The 23,267-nt window shown below is 40.6% G+C and overlaps 1 protein-coding gene across 2 annotated transcripts; it reads right to left on the bottom strand.

Annotated features, from left to right (window-relative positions):
- Nucleotides 1-12,642: 12,642 nt before the first annotated feature.
- Nucleotides 12,643-17,543, bottom strand: LOC105892675 (rho-related GTP-binding protein RhoE-like). Of its 2 annotated transcripts, none has more exons than XM_012818980.3 (5): nt 16,790-17,543; nt 16,419-16,506; nt 14,956-15,065; nt 14,416-14,550; nt 12,643-14,274 (listed from the first exon to the last, which is right to left on the bottom strand). In XM_012818980.3, exons 1-5 carry the CDS (start codon nt 16,892-16,894, stop codon nt 14,026-14,028), a joined length of 687 nt encoding a protein of 228 aa, XP_012674434.1. In that variant the 5' UTR covers nt 16,895-17,543; the 3' UTR covers nt 12,643-14,025. The 2 variants fall into 2 exon arrangements, with proteins under 2 accessions (XP_012674434.1, XP_042566482.1); XM_042710548.1 differs by having other exon boundaries at nt 16,622-16,921.
- Between the last annotated feature and the right edge of the window lie 5,724 nt (nt 17,544-23,267).

Here is a 23,267-nt window from a genome sequence, read left to right as displayed (position 1 = left end):
GATGACCTTTTTTTACCCCAATCCTTTTTCCTTACCATGTTTTTTTTATGTTTTCACCCCAATCCTTACCCAGAATCCTCCTGTAGGTGGTCCTCAGCAGCCTTTATCCAGGGCAGCCCAGTGAGGAAGAGGACGATGACTTGAGCTGATGTTTCTACGCCAATCCTTTTTCCTGTGGTTGTGTTTCATGTTATTGTTTTCAGGGTGCTGTTATGTGCCACTGTTATATCAAGGTCAAAAGTAATGTCACAGTTTACAGAATATTTGGGTTTTGTCCCCCAGCATAACAGGTGCACACAACAATGACAAAGACGTAAAAAAAAGAGATAGTCACAAAGAGACCTTTAAAAAAGATTCCTTTCGCTGACGTAAAGCCATTACGTACATGGCCCCAACAATCAAATGCTCGTGACACTGATATTTTTCCATGGTAGAGACCTAGATATGTCAAGTATGCATGCGTCACTAAAGGGAAAAAAGAGGAGAAAAGATTCATTTCCTGGTTCGTCTCTGACTTGCTTGTCACTTTGTGTCATCCTGAAGGCTGGGTTTATTCCGTTCTGCCCCAGAAGATGATAATCAGAGTGAAGGTTCCTGAGAGTCATGACAAATACCATATGGATTGAAGTGATTGTTGGGGACCAAGGGGCGCTGGTGATGTCATGCAACCCTTGTCCTTAAACGCTGGCTGGTACTGTGTTTGTGGGGTGGCGTGTGTGGGTGGGCAATAGGAGACGTGTGTGTTTGTGGGGTGGCGTGTGTGTGTGTGTGTGTGTGTGTGTGTGTGTGTGTGTGTGTGTGTGTGTGTGTGTGTGTGTGTGTGTGTGTGTGTGTGTGTGTGTGTGTTTGGACATGTGCCATTCACAATGTAGTGCTTTTCAGTAGTATGGAAATTGAAATGCAATTTAATCGTTGCAGTAGGTTGTTTTTCATTAGATAATAGTCCATGAGTCATAGTCATGAGCAATACCTTTTCAAAGACAGAAAAAGATATCTAAGGAAGAGGAAACCTTGTTTCATGTGTCTATCCAATTTCCGTTTGGGGTTCCAATTGACTGAACAGTTGAAACAGTGTAGGTGTGAACCACAACATCCAAGAAATCCATTTGTCTTGGATGCCCTTAATGTATATTTAGAGATTATTTAGCCATGTCCCCTTTGAGACAATCTAACTATAGATTTCCCAGAGGTTTCATTTGAAAAGCTTGCAGCCTGAATCTGCCCTATTTCCTGTTTTGAGGCCAGTTTCATAGGGTTATATACATGCCCGGGGTAATGTGTATCATGCAGATTCCCTGGCACATTCAGACTCTTCAGTAAACACAGGAAAGCTGGATCAGGAAGGTGACTCTCTCTCTCTAATCCCCCTAAATGATGCATGATAAGACCGCTGTGTATAATCACGCCTAAACTGTTGTATTAAGTAAATCCTGCCCAAGATAAATAGTGGAGGATATAGGCATCAGTTAAGAATACTGTGCCTCCACTATTCCACAAATGGAGAAGCTTTATTTCAACAATTAAATTAGACTGTGTGTGTCATTGGAAGGTTTTCTTAATAATTATATTTGTCACCACACATTCAAGGTCTTCGGGACGGGAGGAAAGCAATCCAAGGAAATTGCTGTCTGCTATCTTGGGGACGCAACGCTTGAAATGCATATGGGGAGTAAACATGAATGTCCACTGATGTGGCCGCACTCCCAGAGGGGAATTAGTAAAGTCAGCTCCCACTTATGCAGATGGATGACGAATCTGCTGAATATAAAAGGATGGGAAGGATTCTCGCTCCACTGCAGAAATAGACGGACCCAAAACGCAGTGTTAAATTTTTCATATTAGCCACGACGAGTTCCTTTCTCCACCACTGTGTAAATATCACTTAAATTGCATTTAGGGAACAGACAGGAAATGAGATAGCCCTTACTTGCTCTTTGAATATAAAAAGCAGCATATATGCTGGACTTTAATTGAGTTGCACAAGTGCAGAATATGACTTTGCTGATTATGGGCTTTGATGACTTATTCATGAGATGGGATGGAGAATTATACTTCTAGCAGCGGGGCGACGTCCTCACCCCTTACTGACCTTGAGATGGATGGTAAATAGGACAGACTGAGGGAGGAATACCACATAAACATCACGAAAGTAAACATGGTTAGATATGTTTACATGTCAGTGATATGATATGGATAACGTACATCTTGACAAATATAAGGTAATGCTGGCATTTTGAATGTGTATGGGTACATGAATACATTGTAGTTGGGAAAATAGCATGGGTTGATGGCAGACTGTGACATGAACTCTTTACATAGCTGGTGGATAATACACCCCTGGGTTCTATGCTCTGTGTACATCGCATGTGTAAAATTTTTTAAATAAGGGTATTTTATATCTTGGCACATGAAGGCTATTGTCTGAGTTTAAAATGTTTACGTATAGACATTTTACTAGGGAAAATAGCATGGGCATGATGGCATATTCCGACACATTCTCCACAGACAGCCACAGAACAATACAGCCTGTAAAGTTTTATGTATGCCAATTAAGATGTCTAGTGCAAGAGGGTGGAGAGGAACTGCTGCTCACTCATGCACAGCCAAATGTGACCAGGCCAGCGACCGCAAGTCAGCTCATGTTGGTTCTTTTCAATTTCTCCATTTAAAAGGGAATATGGGATCAGTAAAGCTGTGATATAAGAGGAGACATGGCTATGTGTTGCACAAGAAATCATTTGAATTCATTTGATGACGATGTCATTCATTATATAACCTGGCATCACTGAGGACTGAGGATCTTTCAACATCAGAGGCCCTGCTCTATTTAACCTGACCTGAGGCTCAGAAGACCAGCTGAGGTCATATCAAAGTAGCCTACAGTAGAGCCTGAATGAGAGGTGTCAGCTGCAGAGACTGAGTTCAAAATCCCAGGAGATGGGTGCAATAGCAAGCACAGAGACTGGCACACCACCTTCTGAGGGAGCTCATGTTTTGAAACCACAGGACAAATCTCTTATATAGCTATGGTTATTATAGCGATCCACAGACAACATTGCATATGACTTTTTAATACTTTTTTAATGTTTCTATATCTATAATTGGAAGGTTTATATGGCTGTCATAAAGGTATTTGCATGTGGATTGTGCTTTATGTACTTATCTTAAATAGTCCCTTAAATGTGTTTAATGTCATAATTTTGGTCTGACCACAAATAAAGTCAATATCTCATGGGTCTTTCCCTGTGCTTGGACACAGACCAGTTTTCACAGCTGGAAGTGTTTTCTGTACGCCTGGAGTTGATCATGTTGGTGATGCAGTTGAATTATAATTTGATATTGTAAAACATTCCTCTGGACTCTTGATCTTGTGCTTTCTTGTATAATTTGATTTCCCCAAAAATTTAATTACTTATTTTCTCTTCCATGAATTCCCTATTGCTGAATTCAAAATAACAACCACTGAACCAATTGGTGCTCTTTCTTTCATTGTGGAGTCAGTTCTGTGAAGCTGTGAGCGGTGAGCTCAGTAAATTCTCACCTATAGTTAAAACTGCAATGTCTGTCACCAAGCAAGTCTCAGCTTGGCACAACATCAAACATTTACCATCTATAACCTCTGGTCTGCGATATTCACAACAATACAACAAACTGAGTGTTCATTGGTTACATATCAATTTGTTATGTAGATGAACACCAAATATGTAGTCATTGTACATTGAACAATGTTGTGAGATATTTTTTATTCTAATTTTTAAATGTTTACATATATTTCTATCTATTTGTTAGACATGTGCTAAATGTTTGTTAAGTATTAGTGATAGTGAAGGCATTTTTACACCACCAATACCACTTTCATTTAGTACATGCTACACTGTACACAATATATAATCCACCAGTCTCTGTTTGTTTCGTCATTACAACCCATCTCCTCGCATACACAAGGAAGTCAGAGAGTATTTTGACAAAGGCACAAAACACAAATACAATACTTTATTCAGGAGCCCAGTCCACCCTCAGGCAGATGGTGTGACTGTCTAACCTTTCAGAAAAACATCCCAGACAAAAGACAGGGAAATGAACCTATCCGAGGCTTATCTCGCTGTAGCCTTTACAGAAAGGGATCCATCAAGTGACAGAGACATTTGAATAACCCCTTCGCTCATGGCGGAATTGCCTCTGGTCTGCTTGTAATGCGTTTCCAATCTATGTACTTTGTCAGCTTTAGTGTCTGTGTATTTAACTGACTGCTATTTTTGTCACTGGTGTTTGAAATTAGCAGCTTTGAAACAGGAATAGCTAATCTGAAGCAATGCAAGACACACTTTACATTACCTGTAAAATAACATCAACAGGGTATCAAATCTTGAGTCAGTTCTGAAGAGACTAAGCTAAAGTATACTACACACAATCAAAACAGGCAAAACAGTTGCCCCTAAAGGAATAGAATAAATGATTCCCACAGTATTAAAGCTTTCAGAGCAGATTTTCTGTCTCTAGCTAAACTAATTATATGATTGAACAGATATTCTATGATCCCACTGAGACCAAGGTGACACAGCTTAGGAAACGCTGTGTAGTTTCCAATTTCGCCAAAAGTGAGGCTTAAGCCTTCACATCGCCTTGGGAGACTCGGCACCGACCTTGTCAGATACTGTAGGGTGTTCGTCAGTCATTTTATATGTCAACAACATTACCTTGTTAACTTCACAGTAGAAACAGCTACCATTTTTTTGCTTTGTCCCTTTTAGATGTCCTTCTGTTGGCAAACTTTCTTACTCACTGCTTGCCTTTTGTTGAACAATTTTACAAATTTGTTCAGGACACCCCTCCTATTTCTGCTCCATATTATAAGAAGATGCTTGCACCTTTTTTGTGGGATAAAATGCAGTCAACAGAAGGTTCAAAACTGGCATGTATAACCCATCTGTTCTTTCCCACCTTTTCAGTATAAAATTAAGTTAAATCTCTTCTTGAAAATATTTTGCCATGCAAGGACATCAGTAGGGTTCAAAGGTCATAGTAAGCAGCATATGTCAGTAAATAGTTTGACAGTATTGACATGACACTTTGTCACATTGTCCCCTCACTTCTCTCCGCATTCCTCTTCTTTGGTGTGAACAACCTTGACACCTGTCTGAACAGTATGGTGCAGATTGTGCTGTGCTGGTTGTTATGCAGTGGTAATATCTCTTTGATAGACAGAGGCAGCCTTGACTTCATTCCCTTCACCTCTATGTTTTTGCCTGAAACTTTTTTCTACATGTATTTTTCATTATGTGCTTGTACTGGCATACTGCATAAGTTTTCCTATTAATGAGTGAAACCTCATAATCTTGCTGCCGCAAAAACATTCTCAGTGAGTGAATGTGTTCGTATTTGTTTTATTGTGTGTATTCAGAGCAGAGTGTTTAATTAGACAACATCTGCTGATAATGTGGCTTTGCATATTTGATCAAATGGAAAGACTTAATTAAGTTGCTTAATGTGAAAAAAATGCATGCTGTTGTTTACTAAACAGGATTTCTGAGATTAGCTGTATGTTTCTCAGATCATCATGGAGATTGGTTTAAGATTATCTGTCTCATAGGACTTTTTAAGGGGATGAGGGGAAACATATTTTGATGAGAAAATGGTTGCATTTCTGGTAGGTGTCACTACCTCATGAGAAATATAGTTAGATGGTTTCTTGATTTTATACGAGACCTCATATTCAGAGGGATGCATTCCCGGGATATACTGTGTAGATCATGAACGCAAAGAGATCTTCCATATGGCCCATTCAACTATGCAACCACAACTCACCCATTCATCATTCTTTTAATCATTCCGTTGTCATGTGGTATTCCTACACTGTTTACTTATTGACATCACTGACCAGAGATCCACTGTGGTTGCTTCTCTCTGATAGGTGCATCAACAGAGCAGTCTTTGATGTGTATACAAAAGGTACAAAATAAAACGACAACAACACTGTCCACCCTGACCACCCTGATAGTAATTTTTTGTGAATCTTACAACAAGTTTGTATATTTAGAAAACACCTGCCACACATGCTGCAAATTCATGCCCCCTGTGGCCTATGCCAGAGCTAAAAATAACACATTTCATCCCAGGGTCCTCTGTGCACACTAGCACTAGAGCACCTAATGCAATCCTATTTTGCCATTTTGTCCCTTTTCTTGATATGTCATATGTCATTTTACAACAACTGACCTATTTTAACGGCCTTCAGAAGACCCATACACGTAGTCCCCCAAAAAGCCTCCCAGGTATGCCAGGGGGAGAGAGCCTTTTCCCCCACCCATCCCACTGTCAGCTCCCTGCACAGTGCTCTGTGTCTCAGAAACACTCACCATCAACCAACTGGGGAGAGGACTGCAGGGAGTGCTTCACAAGCATATGGTGCCTTTTCATTTCACCCAGTCGGCTCTACAGCGTACACAATCAAATTAGGCTGTGCTAATACTGAATATATAGTGATCTTTTAGGTTACTGTGAAGAGTAGAGACAGCTCATGGTGTCCGTCTAGTCCAGCTGTCACAGTCTGGAAAAATGTAATTGAATCCCTTTGGCTGTCATTCAGAAGACTTGCCCAGCTGCTGCTCTCCAGGATAGCTTAATTGGAAGAATTTAATTGGAGTCAGAATACACTAAAAAGTCAGTTGTCTGCATAATCGAGTGTAGTGTTTTTCTGTGCACAGTGCTGTTGACTTTAGAAATTATGCTTTACATGTGGCCAGGATGTCATACGTGGAAAATGTAGTTATGCAGATTGATTGCTATGCTAGTAATGATCACAAAAAGATAACAAAACATTCCAATTTAACATAAAATATGATCACCAACTGTGACAAAAAGTAATCTGCCTGCCTGGTGCTTTCATACTGTGCTCTTTTTTCAGTAGTTAATAATACTTATTACAAATAGTGCAGTATGACAATTAATCCTCTCAAAATCATAACAGCATGCAGGAGAAATGATTAAAGTCAGTCCTTGGTATGCTAACTGTCCAATCGCAATAGTCTGGTTTCCATCCAACTCATTCTCATACTTTAGGAGCATTTATGAAAGTTCCCATTTCCATCAACCTTAGTCACATTAAACCCTGTGCCAATCGGGAGTTGATGTAACCCCCCCCCCCACTAGCGAATTAAGTTGTTATTAGACTTTATAAGATTTTATGCGAATTTCAAGCATTTCCACACAGGATGTCCTATTTGAATGGTCAAAATTGGCATGAAAAGTTGGACGGACACCCAGCTAGTGTTACGTGAGTGCGCTTGGAATGATTAATCACCGGCTGACCTCCAGATGAGCATCGTGGAGGGTGTCGCTTGCACACAGCAGCTGCAGGAGTGATGCAACTTCCTAAGACCGGAGTCAACAAAGCAGCACTGAAGCTGTGGCACAGAGACCCTGCAGCTCTCGTGCCAGAGCCCACTGAGTTCCCTCATGCCCTTGACTGAATTGATATTGCACTGGGGTTGGCACAATCTCCACAATCACGCCGCTGTGGACCTGAACCCTCCTCTCTGGGGGAAAAAAAGAAGCCCCCAGGCAGGTTCCCACCTCTGTGGAAGAGGACAAACTTAAGAGGCGGCTGTCAGGACAGAGCCCACCTCCCATCGTCGACCCCGGGAGAGACCCCTGGCAGATCACACACCAGTCTGTGTCATGAGGTGATAATTGATTCACATGCATTCATCACCCTGTTGGAAATGTGCTGGTAATGATGTCCTACAGCTGTGTGACTCATTCCCAAACACCTTCACCGTCCTGAAAGCACTGAATAAATCTTATAATAAAGCCTTTCTAATTAGTCACACGGTGACTGTGTGTGCGTGATGTGGTGGCAGCTTTATCAGATTGTTCATCAGTGTTTACATCTAGTAATGTTGATACCAGTAATAAGATAGGCTCAAATGTTTAAATGAATATGATATGGATCATTACATTGTGTAATAATGGTCAAATATACCCTCATGCCAGTCAGTTTTGTTGTCTTATTGCACTCCCACTTGATGTGCATTCTCAGTGAGGCGTCTTACTTCTGTGAACACAGTGTGTCCAGATGATGTGAGGTCATGTCTGATGTCATAGCTCAGGGATGTGGTTATCAAGCAATGTTTGATTGTGCAAGCAATGTATTTTGCGCAAACATACATTTACAAACGCGCTATACTGACAAGGGTGCTCATGACTCACCATGAAGACGCTTATGGGGACAATTTTTACAAGGACAATCATTACAAAAACAAAAGTCATGGAAATCAGAAGAGCCATGCATACACACATACCGTAGTTGTGTTCTGCAGTATTTTATGGCAATCACACCCCATCTGTAGACCAAAGGGATGGTAGAGCAACAGCCAAAGGCCAAGCTGTGCCCTCTCTGGGTGACAAGGGAACCACACACAGATGGTATTCAGAGTAGCGGAGTATGTGTACATGGTGCGTGCCAGGAAGGGTTGAACACTGAGAAGAATACAAAAGCACAGGTAGAAATTATCCATTTAGTAATTATATAGTGAGATCTATACTTACTGTACTGTATATCTGCTATCTATCTGTGCATGAATACATATGCGTATACAGTATCACTACATGTTTTAAAATATTTATCAAAAATGTATATGTGTCATGACAATGAGATGGACAACAAAATCGCTGAAAAAGATGTCTGCCCATGATGTCTTTTTCAATATCCACAAGAAAACACATAATTACTACAAACAGCAGTGTGGTCTGCCTCCCACAGGACAAGGGACAAGTCAATTAATCAGACCAGACAAATTGACAATTTATGCAACATAGTGAGCTCGTAATTGGTTATTACAGACGTGGGCATCTGGTGTGAAACATAATTACTCTTCCGTATGTGTGGATGTGAGTCATTTCAGAAAAGTAAAGTAAAGATCTGTATCGCAATCCCATCAGCCTCTTCCCTATTATTTCCCATAATGCCATGTCCCCTGCTGATGCCACCGACTCTTTCCTCACTGGACCCCTGGGGGACTAAACCCTGTAATGGCATATTTTGCTTCCCTTTGCTCTGGGCGTTTTTTCCTTCGAATAACTCCAAGCACATTACTGTCAGCTTTCAAAGCTAATAGTAGATGAGAAATCTATTTGTCTTCATACAAAAGTAGGCTCCATGTTAGGGCCAATGTCTGTTATTATCAAGCCAGACTAAGACTGCTGTGTCTTTCTACATTTCCTCCTACATTCACATTTGATCAATTTTGTCGCTCAGTCCATTGAGCTCATGCTGTGGATGTCAACCTTCCCTTTGTCATTTTTAAAGATATTACTAATACATTGACATAGAAACACTCTAGGCTGCAAACATGACATCAAAACGCCACACGCATCCTACTCTACACTGCTGGCATTTTTCTACTTACAGCTATATTGCTGTCTGTTTCTGAAATATGTCAATTTGGGGTTTTGTGGAAACTGTAAAAAATTATTGTTTGTACAGTCAGTGTTTTATCTCTTTTTGCAGTCTCTGACATAACACCACATTCAGTGTCTGTAGTTGATTGGCTTACCTATGGTGCTGGAGTGGGCAGTCAAAGGATAGCGCCTCCCTTCGATAATCGACAACATGCACTAAATGGGGTGCTGTGTCAGAGACCGGAAGAAGTATTATTACTTTGTTAGATAACATCACTGTGTACACATTATATCTGCATCTGTGTGGTCTCTGAGGGGACCTGCTTGCAAAATAAATGAAATAAAGTAATTGTTAGGTGTTAAACTAATTGTATGATTTCCACACATGTTCATGAGCAACACTTAAACCAAATTACTTTTTACTGCTACACTGATGCAAAATAAAAATTTCAAATCACATCACGATGCCTATAATACACAGCTTCAGCCACATGCATGTGTATGTAGTTCCAAACAGATTCCATGTACATTTGGGATTTGAACTTGAACTTGACCTTGGTTGTTATTCATCCATTGTGCCTGGGGTTAAACTCACCCTTTACAGATAAAGGTTATCCCACTATTTTCCATGACCTATGGATCTGTTATGTACTGTGGCAAGTATGTTTTCTCAACAGCTGCACCCTGCAGCAACCTTACACCTACACACATGAGCATGCTCCACATAGAAAGGTCACAAAGTATTTTTGTCAATTTTTGGGAGAATGCTGGATAACCTGGGATGTCTAACTATAGAAATGTCTCATCCAAATACTGTTTTCATAAGTTTATGGAGACAAACTGTTTCCATTGTGTTTTCAGTTACATTGTCTGCATGCTGTAGTTCCAAGCACATGGGTTAACTAGAAGAGAGAAGCTCCTTATTTTCATTTATATATTTTTGTTTCAATTGTTTGGACATTTCTCCATTACTATATTGCAGTTCACATTACAGTCATATTCTATATACCACTATAAGCACAATTGTGGTTGGTTTTGGCTCAGTTACTGTAAGGTCACAGCTATCCAAGCCAAGAATCCGGTGTGTCCCCATGTAACGATTCGAATGGCAGCAGTGAAGAAGCACTGTGGCAGCTGACATGGGAAAGGTTCTTCTGTGTGACAGCATCTCAGGTTAATTGTCCACAGGGTTACTACCCAATCGATAGCTACGGGGACTCCCTGACCCTGGGCATGGTGACTGCTCTTAATGACTGCTTTCTTCTGTGGTGGAGGGAGAAATCCATGAAGGTCAAAAGGTTAATCAGAGAAGGTCGATCCCACTTTGTCTCTGATGTTATCTATGCATTGATGGCTACTCCGTAACATTGAGGCGTCACAGAGAGAGAGAAGGAGTAGCTTTTAATTAACCCCAACAAATGACAGCTGCGAGTCCAAGGAAGGTTATTCTTTTGCTTGTGGTGGTACGTCTTATATGCACTGACAGGGTTTACCATACCACTCAAAACAGAGATTTCACCAAAAACGTACAAAATGTTAACTTCTCAGGAAAAAAAAAGACAGGAGAAATTGATGGTAATTCAAAGCACACCACATGGTCCCCCAGGCTATCAAGGATTTGACGGACGGAATAAATCTTTTTCCAATGGAACATGAGGATCAAAAAGCATTTAATCATGTCTTGATAACATGTCCCATTGATTTATTTTTGCCAAAAATGTAGCCCTAAAGAATGCCATTCTTGGGGGACACTGTGGCGCGAGCCAATAAGCCCCCCATTTACAGGCTACAATGCCCGCGGGGACACAAGTTCGATTCCGGCCTGCTGTTGTTTCCCCATCCTCTTCACTCCTCCTCACTTCCTGTCCAAAATACTTCACTGTCCTATCCAAATAAAGACTAAGAAGCCCATAAACAAATCTTTAAAAAAAAAAAAAAATGCAATTATTTAGTTTTGTGTTATAGACCCACACTATACTGCTTACCAATGAACACAGTTAACATGACACAAAAAGTGAGACTGTGGAAATCTCCTATCAGCACCAGACTGTATCTGTTGTGTACTGTGCAGTTTGTCTCCAGTGACAGACTCCCTTGGGCTTGATTCTGGCACGCTGCATCACAGTAAATTAGGGACTTAGAGCATCGGCAGTACTTTGAGGAAAGAGGTGGGAATGCCTGTCTTCCTGTTTACATAGATAGGGAAGACCATAACACTGGAGACACTCAGGGATGTCAAAAAAGCTAGCTCAAAGTTTGTTTAAACCAGTTAGCCAATGATCCTGAGATGTTTAACAGGAACTCTGCGGGATAAGCAGCCAGCAGGTTCTAGCACAAATATCTGTAGGGAGAGGAATAGTGGAGCCATTTTACATGCCAGTGCCTTGTGATCTTTTGTTTGAATGCTCATGTCTCTGTTGAATGAGAGCTACATTCAGAGAATTGGCTATCTTAAATTTCACCCACCCACGTATAGAAAACTGTTCCCACTGTCAGGCGGGGTTGCTACCCTCTGCAGTGCCTCATTAAGCCTGCGCTGTGTGCAGTCGGAAGAGGGAAGCCTGTAGCCTGCTTTGTCTGTTATGGCGGCGAGTGTCTCGTGAAGTGAAGTGAATTGCCATTTCATTTGTCTTCACACTACGAGTCTGCCTCATTCTGTGGGAAAGGAGGCAGGGAGGAAGTATTAAAGGGCTCTCACACATGGTGGGAGAGGTGGCTGCGGATTAGGGGGATAATAGCGGAAACACCAGGGATGCTGTCACGCACCATGTCTCACATTCTTTATGGAAATAGTATGCAGGGCTGGGCCACCATCATCGAGACACCCAGCGTGAGAGAAAGGAAGATGGAGGAAGAGGCACAGGGAGAGAGCACCACCCTCTGTATATTATTCTGCAGAGGAGATAGACTTGGAGTTTAGTAAAATATGGTGAGCACCGTGATAAATTGCAATCTGACACATGCTGTATCATGATAACTTTGAGCAAATCTGCCGGTCCAAATCGCAATACATCCGAACGAGCTGTAAAGTTTTGAGGACAGACATTTGAGCTGACTGAAATAAGACAGCATGGAAAGGGGCTCAGCCGATAATCCATCACCATGACTTATTTCGCAGTATGAAGCGAAAAACAACGTGAGGGATATTTTTCCATTTTATGGGCCATGAAGCACAGTAAGTGAGTCTGAGACAGTCACTTGGACAGTTTGATTTACAATTGATCAATCGTGTTTTATCTTTATTGTGAAGTAAAAAAAAACCTATTAAGCATCATTGTCACCTGATTGCACTGAAACAAGTTAACTTCCTTCCACATAAATTCAGTTGTGCACCAAATATAGCAAACTTTCCTATTCATAACCTTGAACTGTGATTGTGTTGACTACAAAGAAAGGGAAGCTACTGAAAATACTCTTAACAGACATTTATTACAAGCAGATCAAAAAAAAATAACTTAAATAAATACTTCAAAAACAAAATCTAACCACAGACATTCAAATGGCAGACGTCTAAAAGCCAATGGTTTTCATGACTTCACTATTCCAAATGTAATTTTCTTTTCATGCCATGTAAATGTATAAATGCAATGAAAGAAATGGCTTGAGGGACCATGTAATGCACCAGCGCATATACTGCCCTGTGAAAGGCTGAGGTCTTACAGGCTGAACAGTTTTGAGAAGTTCCAGGACAGGTACTGTAAGTAGTAATATAAAAACAATCCTTGGGGTCACGCAAAGGTCAGCTTCAGTTTCTCGTCACCAGATTCTGTCAAATATTGCAGGACTGTATTGTTATGAGATTACTCCCAGGATGACCTATAATAGCAGACTGATATGACGAAAGACAGGATGCCAAAAAGGCCAATGACTGATAGTTGTATGTGGTGGCTATACAATTTGCCAATCAGAATCTTACTTCTTTTGCATAGCTGTTTACTCATGGATATAATGTTCACAGACTTAAAACACAACTTCATCTAGCCGACATGTTAAATTCACGAACCCATTTACTTAGGCACTGAAGTTGAGGTTTGGAGCGGTTCTACTGGCATAACAGGTTCCAAAAGATGTACATATCTTCTTAACGGAGGTTTCTACCAGAACAGTCCACAGCAACCCTCCGATATCAAGCTACTGTAGAAGGTTTGGAAATATCAACAAACTGTCAGGATTTCTCTTTGGTATGTAAAGAGGACAAAAGATCTGGAAGGCAGAAGTATTTCATAACAACATCCTGGAAAGTAGGTAAAAAAAAGAATCCACTAATTTTTCAGTATAAATAATTGAACCATTCTCAGAATAAGACCTCAAACACAGTGATGGTTTGTCACTCCTTTCGTGATGTGATGACTGACAAGTAGACTACATCCAGAAGCAATGTCTAGTCTTCTTACCAGGACGCTGACATCCAGAGCATCTTTACTCTGTTGTTTCTTTAAATCTTGGCTGTAGTTCTGGTGGCCAGTCAATAACCAATAGCCTGGGTGAGATGCACACGTGTTAAGGTGTAGAACCCCTCCCAGGAGGTATTCAGAGACAACTGGCACCGTATCCCAGGATCCTTCAAATACTGTCCTCCTCTGCCCTGTTGTCCTGCTTCATATGAACACCATCAGGTCCATCTCCTCACATCACAGTACAGCTTCTGGTTTTGTTTTTGCGTATATCTGATGGCACAGCAGCCAAGTCAGGCTGGGCGGGCATGTGGGAGATCCTCTTTGTGGCCTTGGAGGGTTTCGGGCGTTTCACATTCTTGTGGCCCTTGTTGACGCAGGCCAGAGTGGCCACGTGGAAAATATCCCTCACACTGTTCTCAGACTGCATGGCCGAGCACTCCAGGTACGGGGCCGAGATCTGCTTGGCCACGTTTGAACCCTGAGAAACAGAACTGTGTTAATATTTGTGAAATTCATTTAAAAGCTAATTTCAAAAGTGTACAACACATACTTTCATTGGGAAATTGTCTAAATTCTCAGAATTCTCAACTTAATGAACGACAAAGACAATAATGCTCACCTGGTCATATGACACTGGTATCTGCTGGTGATTCGAAAGTTCTACCAATGTGGACAGATCTGTGCGAAGGTCTGACTTGCATCCAACCAGAAAAACCTGGGTGTTGGGGCAAAACTCCATCACCTCAGGTTTCCACTAGAGAGAGTGTGGGAGAAGGTTGTTTTTTACTGCAGTTTTTACAACCTATATATCCACCTAAAGTGGTATAGAATGTATGCCCTGCTGATTTATCACTCCTAACTATAGTCCACAGGTAAATGTCACAGAGATGTTGTGCCAATGCCACTGTGTCACTGTGTTAATGCCACTGTGTCAAACATACTGAGATCTAATACCACTCATCACACAACAAGGGGACATCAAATACAAAATGCCCACTAATCCCAGTTTTCCATACCACTTCACCATCACCACCATAACAAACAAGATCTTCTCAAGTCCATCATAATGCTATAAAACTGTCTCTCTGTCAGCTTCCCACTGATGGGAGGGCAAGGATGTGTTTATTTTAGGATGTGTCATAGCCTCAGGAATGCTTACTTTCTTAAGGACACTGTCCAGGGTCTCTGCTTTACTGATGTCAAAACAGATGAGGACCGCATCAGAGTCAGGGTAGGAGAGGGGTCGAACATTGTCATAGTAGGCTGATCCTGCAAACACAAAATGTGATTACTAGGATACCATGTATTGTGTGTGTTTTGAATGTTACTTTTTCAGGGGTGTTACAAACGTGAGGGATATCCAAAAGCATTTTTTTTTAAATCATATTCAAGTTCTCTTCATGGTCTAACATTTTCATCTGGACATGATATAATACTCCTCTAAGGGGAAGTCTGCACCTCCGCATATTCATGAATTAATAATTTCCCTGACCAATCATTTTAGCCATTCTGTCTTTGGCCTTACATGAACTCTCCAATTCACTAATGCCAACAGAGTTGAAGTGAGGTCAGGGGAAACACATATATCTCTAAATCATTCTAGGAGGCTTAAGTCACAGCAGTGGAAAGATGGCCGTCTTAGCTTCATTATTTTACATAACACAAACTCAGTATACCTGAACTATAGTAACTACAAGCACACATTAAAATGAATGAGCCGCAAGTATTAAATAGAGCCTTTCAGAAATTATCTGGGTTTTTTTTCCGAATGTCACTGTGGTACTTGTTGCCTAATTGCTCATTGACTCAATGAGAAAACAGCGTTTGGCTGTGTTGAGTGTTCAAGGCTTTGCCACCTGCATCACTTTAAATTATTAAAGTTAATGGGAGGTAAAGCCAGTGGCTGGGAGTGTTTAGTGGATGATGCTGTGCCCAATTAACTGCTGTGCAGCTGACCACATGAAAGACCACAGGTTGTGATGAAGCACTTTTGCTTATTTCTTTATGTGATTTTTCAGGAATTCCTCTGAAAACTCTACGTAATTAATGAGTCCATAATTCTTTCCAAAGAATGATTTCAGTCCGAGTAGAAAAAAAAAAGAAGAAAGAAGATAATCTTCTTCATTCCCTCTTTTTACTGTAACCCAAACATGCACGAACACCCAAAACAGCCGCCTATCTTCTTTGAAATGTCGAAATTGATAAGTTAGGTAGTGTTGTTACTGCCTTTTGCCATATGCACTCAATACAATTTATGGTACTGTATTTTAATTCAGCTATTGTCTCCCTAATGTCGACAGGGGGTGGCATTGGACTGTGACGGCGGTTATTAGGTCTTAACGTTTCTTATGGACGTCCCTACTGGAGCTTTATGGACCTTGGTTTGTAGCCTGAATGAGAATGACCTTATCGTTGTCTCTGAAATGCAGATTTATCAACTGGGACAATCTCGATCTAAATCGTGTCGTTGTTTGCATGTAGATCAGACCAAGCGAAACATGTTTTTCCAGCTACAAGGGTGGCCGACTTCAAACTGAGATATTGATAGGTGACCAATATCCTTGATTCCTAATAATTACTGGGCTGATATCAACTCTTTGTGCCATAAAGAGAATAATTTACCTGAGGTGTCCCACAGACTAAGTTCAATTCGTTGTCCGTCGATTTCAAAGCTGGCAGTGTAGTTCTCAAATACAGTGGGAACATAGCTCTGCACATGAAAGGAAATATGTAACACCAAGTAAATTGGCTTTCAATTCATAATCATAAAATCATTTAAATCAGTGTAATATCATTATTGGCTAAAGTGCTGTAATGTAACCTACCGAAACAAAATCGATACATAATATTGAAACGACACCCATTATGTCAGTGACGGTTTACATTAAAGAACTTTTGAATAGCATGATGTCCTCAAGGTGCATTATGCCTCCGAAACCCATGCACACATGCAGAATTCCAAGTCCCGTGAAGGTCAAAGATCCTTAACATACCTCTGGAAAGCAGTCTTTTGCAAATATATGAAGTAAAGCAGTTTTTCCACACTGGCTATTCCCGACAACCACGATTTTGTATTTTACATTCTGGTTGAGATCCATGTCGCGTTACTGTGATAGCGTCTCTGGTGCTCATTGACGTCGTGAAATAGAAGTCCACAGATAGTAATACCAAGCAAATGAGCGCCGCACGTGCCAAACCTCAATACGCTTGCTGGGGCAGGTGAAGCCCTTACGTAGTTATCCCACCAGTGTGTTAGTGGACGTGACGCTCTTTCGAATCTTGTTTACAAATAGGCAGGGATGTAATGATAGGCTAAGGACCAATCATCTTTGTCTTAATGATCTGAGAACGAAACACCTCCTCGCTATGTGCGAAAAGCAGAATGGACACAATAGGAACGCCCTCTAAGGTGGGCAGCATATTTTAACTAAACCAGCACAGAAGAGGTAGGGTAATGTAGCTTATGAATGAATGTTGGTTAAGATAAAAATTACAGTACAATAGAAATACCCCCGGAGTGTTTAATTACTTTTCAACACCTTTCAGGGGTGTGGGAAACAGAGGGAATTGGGGGCATGTTCATCCCCAGCACCATATCGATGTATGCTGTATTGTGTGCATTGCATTGTGTTGTGTGTAATGTTTGTCATTATCAGCAGGGACAATTGTATTCAATGCCTCTGATATAGACAATGGGTGCCCCAACCCTAAATCCAGAATTGTCTGAAACTGTGATGCAGTTTGTGACCAAATAGAGAGCAAGCCAACTAAAAGACAAAACAATGGCATATTGCAATATTGAATTGCAATGTAAAGCCTGCACATGCTGTGATAATGTCATAGGAGAAACAAGATCCATAGATCCATATCTGCCTGAGAGTGAAAGTCTGTTTAAACCAAAACAGTGGGACTTTTTTCTGCAAGACCAACACTCATCGCTGGTGTAAGATGGCGTGTGCTTTCACTGTGCCCTCAGACGACTTCTTCCCAGGAAACGTGTAATGAGGGCTAAATGGGAGAGAGGATCATCTCTATTGCCCTAGGGCCACCATATCCAAGACCTCGCCTGCTCTATGACATGAGTCACTGACTGTTGGTCGTGATGGACACTAGAAAGCATTGTGTGGGTGATATAGCATGGCAATAAGTGTGTCACCCCAAAACACACTTGAGATTGTGGTTTTCGACACACATACACACACACACTTTCTGTAACCAAAGCAGACCACAGGATTATTGTGTGCATCACATAACCGATGACAAAACATTAACAAGGCAGTGGTATGATCAACATCACAACCATTTAATTTCCTCCACATCAGTATACATAGAATAAAGTCCTTTTTCCCCTGCGTTTGTCTTGTAAAGGGGACAACCCAGAGCCCAAAGCAGACGGGGCTGATATAGGCTCATATGGGTAGCTCTGTGGTGTCCTCCACTCCACCCCTCAGGCCAGCAAGTTGTGACTTTTTTTTGTCTCAGATTGTGGTGCATATTTTTTAACTGCTCCACTGGTAATTCGTGTCACACTTTGGACTTTGCATGTACTGGTCACTTTTGGAGACAGACAGTTATTCTATATGATCTCAGATCTCTCCAGACTCTACTAAATAATCATGCCAAATGTGTGAACTGCAAGTGAAACTAGATTTTAATTTAAATTCTTGCAAAAAAATAAAAATATATATATATATATATATTGTATCAGTTTATACAACATTTAACAAAAGACCCAAACATCAAGAACATCTCTCCTCACACCTCTCCCCTAAAAAACAGTCTCCTTGGTAGATATCTTGTGACTACACGTTGGTATTCAAACCCATTCATACTCCATAGCATTTGTATGATACTGTAGCACAGAGCAATTAGTCACAGCTCTTCGGTCATCCAGCCCTGTCAGCAAAACTGTGCTGATACCTGGAAGCCAGCTTCAGGCTGATATTGGCTAAAAACAAGTGCTTGTTGATTGCACCATCAGCAGCAAACACAAAGCCTGCAGTCAGACGGGAGTAATGAACCTTTGACGAAAATCAATTACTTCAAGTCCCACCTTCCAGCCAGGAACATTTGATAAATCACATCACATTAGCTCTGATTCCCTGCACCCTGATTCTAACATTTTCTAGACCTTCCATTGTCTTGAGGGCATTCCATACACCAGCACAATACAGTTACACTACATTACTACAGCACAACCAGTTCAGAATAATGCTTGCTTCAGTAGATGTACAATGTATTGACACCAGTGTAGACAACACCAGTTTAAAGTCATCTGTTTGATTCCTCTTCTGTTTTTAGTAACAGACGGATACAGCCATAGTTCACTGAAGTACATTTTTGTCAAAACACTCTTTTATTTCTCAACACATTAAAGGCGATGGTAGCTTTTAGGTTTTTTTTTTTTTAGATGATGGCAGGTCGTTTTTGCTTGGCATGGCTGAGCCATCGCTATATAACAGGGAAGGTGTGGAGGAGGGGAAAGTAATTACCTCTATCAGTGAGACAGCCAAGACCATACAATTAATATAGTCTGTGCTCTTCTGCTTCTTCATCATCAGCAAATCAGCTTGAATTAAATGGCAACTAGAAGAGAGACATAAAATACACCATCTGTCTTAGGAAATAAAATTAAGTACTAGCCCAATATACTGCTATGGAATAATAACAATTACAGATGGCTAGCATTCTAACTAGCATTCTAGTTTGATATATTTTGATATTTACCACACAGAACTTGTTTCTTTGCTTTTGGAAGCTCTCTTGCAGGCTCCTATAGTCCTATAGTTACCTGTATATTTAAACATTACATTTGAATCCCTTAAGTTAGGCATTAAGTCCCCTCCTGCACAATTGATTTCATCTCAATGTTGTAAGCCTAGTTTCAGACAGATATCCCAATTTAAGAACCACTTCATTTGGCTGAGATACTTCATTTAGTTTCCTTAAAACGTGTATCCCACAGCCAAAGGCAGTGCTTGATTTGTGGCTGTTATTTGTCTGAGTGTCTCTCCATGTCTACAGCAACACATTATTTAGGGCTTCCTGTTCTCATCTACCTGCAATGTTCCTTCGCCTATTACTAATTTATTTTTGTCTTTGTCTCCAGGCAGTGTTCTCCCCTTTCCAGTTGTAACTCCTTCATTAAAAGACCACAATTCAGGTGTATTCCTGTTTCATGATAGGTCTGCTTTGAGTTTTGTCTGGTTTTGTTTGTGTGGGCGTGCAGGTAGGCATGACCTCATCAGAGGTGCCATATGGGGCAGGTTAGGAGAGGTACTCAGCACTTTCTTCCACAAAGGCAGATGAAGTCACGATGAACTCACATGGCTACAAAAGCAAAATAGATAAAAAATTATGAAAAGGATTTCAACAGGGTTTCAGTAGCTAGTATATTTAATAGCTAACGCCAGATTTGTGTTATCATCCAATCTCTACCTGTCAGCTAATGATGTCTTTATATTCTAACATGTACATTTCATTTGGAACACTTGTTCACCTGCCACAAGCTTGACATATTGCTGAGCCTTTAGCATGTCTAGACGGAAATTCACAATCACCCCCTGGCAATAAAAGGAGATACATCAAAATGTAATTTTCTAACATCTGCACCGTTGGAGTCTACATCTTGAGCAGTCAGCAGGTATAGTATAGATGGTTATTTATGCCATGAACACACTGTTGATATGTTGATATGGGAAACTGCTCATCTCAACATCTGAAAGAAAAAGCTAATTCTGAAATACATTACGCTTCTAGTGTACCAATATGTATAATTTTTTATTTATTTTTTGCCAGATTTTGTCATATGCATTAATGATATGCATATACTTCAGGTTGCAAGGTTTAATGAAGGACAATAAGGAAAAGCACGGTTGGAAATTCATTCGGAAGTTGTAATGGGGTCAGTCTATGGCCCACACGAGACTAGGAGAGTTCAACAGCACTGCCCTCTAAGTTTAGAAAGCAGAGACCCGACAAAAATAGCAGCCATTGCAATTCTGCGAGAGGTACAATTACAGCAGTTCCTTCAGTTTAGGGGTGCACATCATGAGCCGCCTGGTGATATACGGACATCTGCTTGGCTCAAGTCAGAGTATCAAAGTCAGCCAGATATAAATAAATATACATACATATATCATACACATATGTCACCTAAAGCTACAGAGTCTCAGACGGTCAGTCTATTCCAGTTTACATGAACTGCCTAGTAACAGCCTCAGTCACTTCCTTATGAGACAAAAACATTCATTGGAGGAGTTTGTCAAGGGTGCAGAGAAAGTGGAGGAGGGAGGGTTCTGGTGGGTCTGGGTGTGAGAGGAGCAGATGTGTTCTCTATTATTCTGGTCTCTAGAGACCAAATAAGCATACCAATCTGTTCTCAGTCCGCTGAGCCAACCGACTTTAAAACTGAGAAGTGTTTTTTTATTAACTAATGCAGATTAGAGTAATACATGTACTATTATTCAGAAACATAATCAAAGTGGGACCCAAATAGTTAAATGAACTGATTTGATGTAAAGTTTTTACGTGGCTAACAGTCTCTGTTGTACTGGAGTCTAGAATGTTGTGTTTAGTTTTTCTATTCTCTTACTTCCCTGGAGTTAAAATTCCTGTGGCATCAGAATTCTCTATTTCACAAAACATCTTAGCGATAGAAGTCTTATTCTTTTGATGTATATTATTGTGTTAATACCAGCTTCAAGAATCTATGCCCTGAACTGAGTTGTGTACACATGACACTGGTTGACAAACTCTGCTCTCTCTACTGCTCAAGTCAAAAATTCTCCATTAGCCACGGTAAGGGCTGGAGCCTTATATATGGACCTGCGTGCATTCATCATTCTGCACACAGGAGGACTTGAGCTCTGACACAGATAAACTTACTGCCCAGGAATGTCACCACAGCCGGGAGAGGAGCATTCCACAGCAGCATTCCATCCACAGCTGGCCAGGCCTTTCTTCCTCAGAAGTCATGCCTGACAAACAGTGTATGATGCATCAAGCCCCTATACAGGCTCATATGTATATTTCTTTCTTTCTTTCTTTCTTTCTTTCTATGTATATATCTATCTCATTCATCACCAATAACTTGAAGGGAATCTAAATATACAACCATTTTGTTTATCACACAAGCTGCCAAGGTTTGTAATCCATTGACAAGCATTTTGCAATACGTTTTGTGTCATCATGTTGAACTCCTGATAACACATCACCTATTAAAAAAAATATTACCCTTTTACACTAACAGCTGATTTCAGAGTCAGTAAGTCTCAGCCCTGAGTCATACATGAGCTCATACAGGGAAGGAGAGCAAAAAAAGACTTATGTCACAGAGAGGCGGTGTCTGATGTCTCATTTGTCTTTTCTAAGTCAGTGTTAAGGCCAATTTATAGTCCAGGTGACTAGAGCTGCTCAACAAAACTGACGTAAAAGTGACAGAATTTGTCTGCTGGGTGGCTCAGACCATGTTACCTGCATGTACATTTTTGAAGAGGTGCAGGCGCTGAAAACTTTCGTCACTCTCTCTGATTGGATGACAAGAGAGTGTCAAGTGTTTCTCCTTATTTACATGTCCACAGTCATCTAGCTGGCTTGAATGCTCCCCATCATGATACAATGCTTCTCAAAACAGATTTGTAATGAGCCTTGTTAAATAAGCATTGAAAAGATGTGAAATATTATCAAATTATCAAATTTGCCTATGTAGAGTGATGTTCACTATGTTGCCTTGAAAATATATTTTTGCATTTTATTTTGATATCTACAACTTGAGTATTTTGGTTATTCTATCAAAGTACATTTTGATGTACCTTTGCCCATCCCTGACCCAACCAGAAATAAAAAAATTAAGTCTATCTTGCCCCCAATCTTATAAACCCCAGGCAGTGATCACATCGCAATGTTCCTCCATATTGTTCTTTCTCTTGAAAGTATGTTTTTCTTTGTAACTGTGGGAGGCAGACAGTAAGTTAGCTGGTGTAGGAAAACAAAAGACCACACTCCTGGCAATGATCTGGACACACTAACTCTCAAGGGTCTGTCAGTGCTCGTGGCTGAAGAAGGCAGTACTTTCACAAGCATGGTGTTTACACTGAAAATACTTCTATTTACCATGTGTCATTCATCAACCTGAAATTTATCTCAAGTTAGGGTGACCAGATGTAAATAGACCAAAGTAAATTTGTGTGGGAACATTTTGTGGGATATGTTACCAACGCTGAGAGGTAACCAAAACTTGATATAATGTCTATTATCTATCTAACTGCATAAGAAACATTTCTATTCTGCCTTTCAGCTCGAAAACCCCTATACTGTACTGTAGTCGATTCCACAGCACACCAGGTGGGCCATAAGAGAGACAGGATACAGCTTTGGCTATATGAAAGATATGAGATAAGATGATAAGATGATAACAGATAAGATGAGCCATGATGTCGCCTGGTAGCTTTACCTTATCTGCAAAGTCTG

Source organism: Clupea harengus, chromosome 2, assembly GCF_900700415.2.
Source record: "Clupea harengus chromosome 2, Ch_v2.0.2, whole genome shotgun sequence".
In the NCBI taxonomy this organism is placed as follows: domain Eukaryota; kingdom Metazoa; phylum Chordata; class Actinopteri; order Clupeiformes; family Clupeidae; genus Clupea; species Clupea harengus.
The sequence above is the reverse complement of the archived record's forward strand: the minus strand, read 5'-3'. Positions and strand labels throughout refer to the sequence as shown.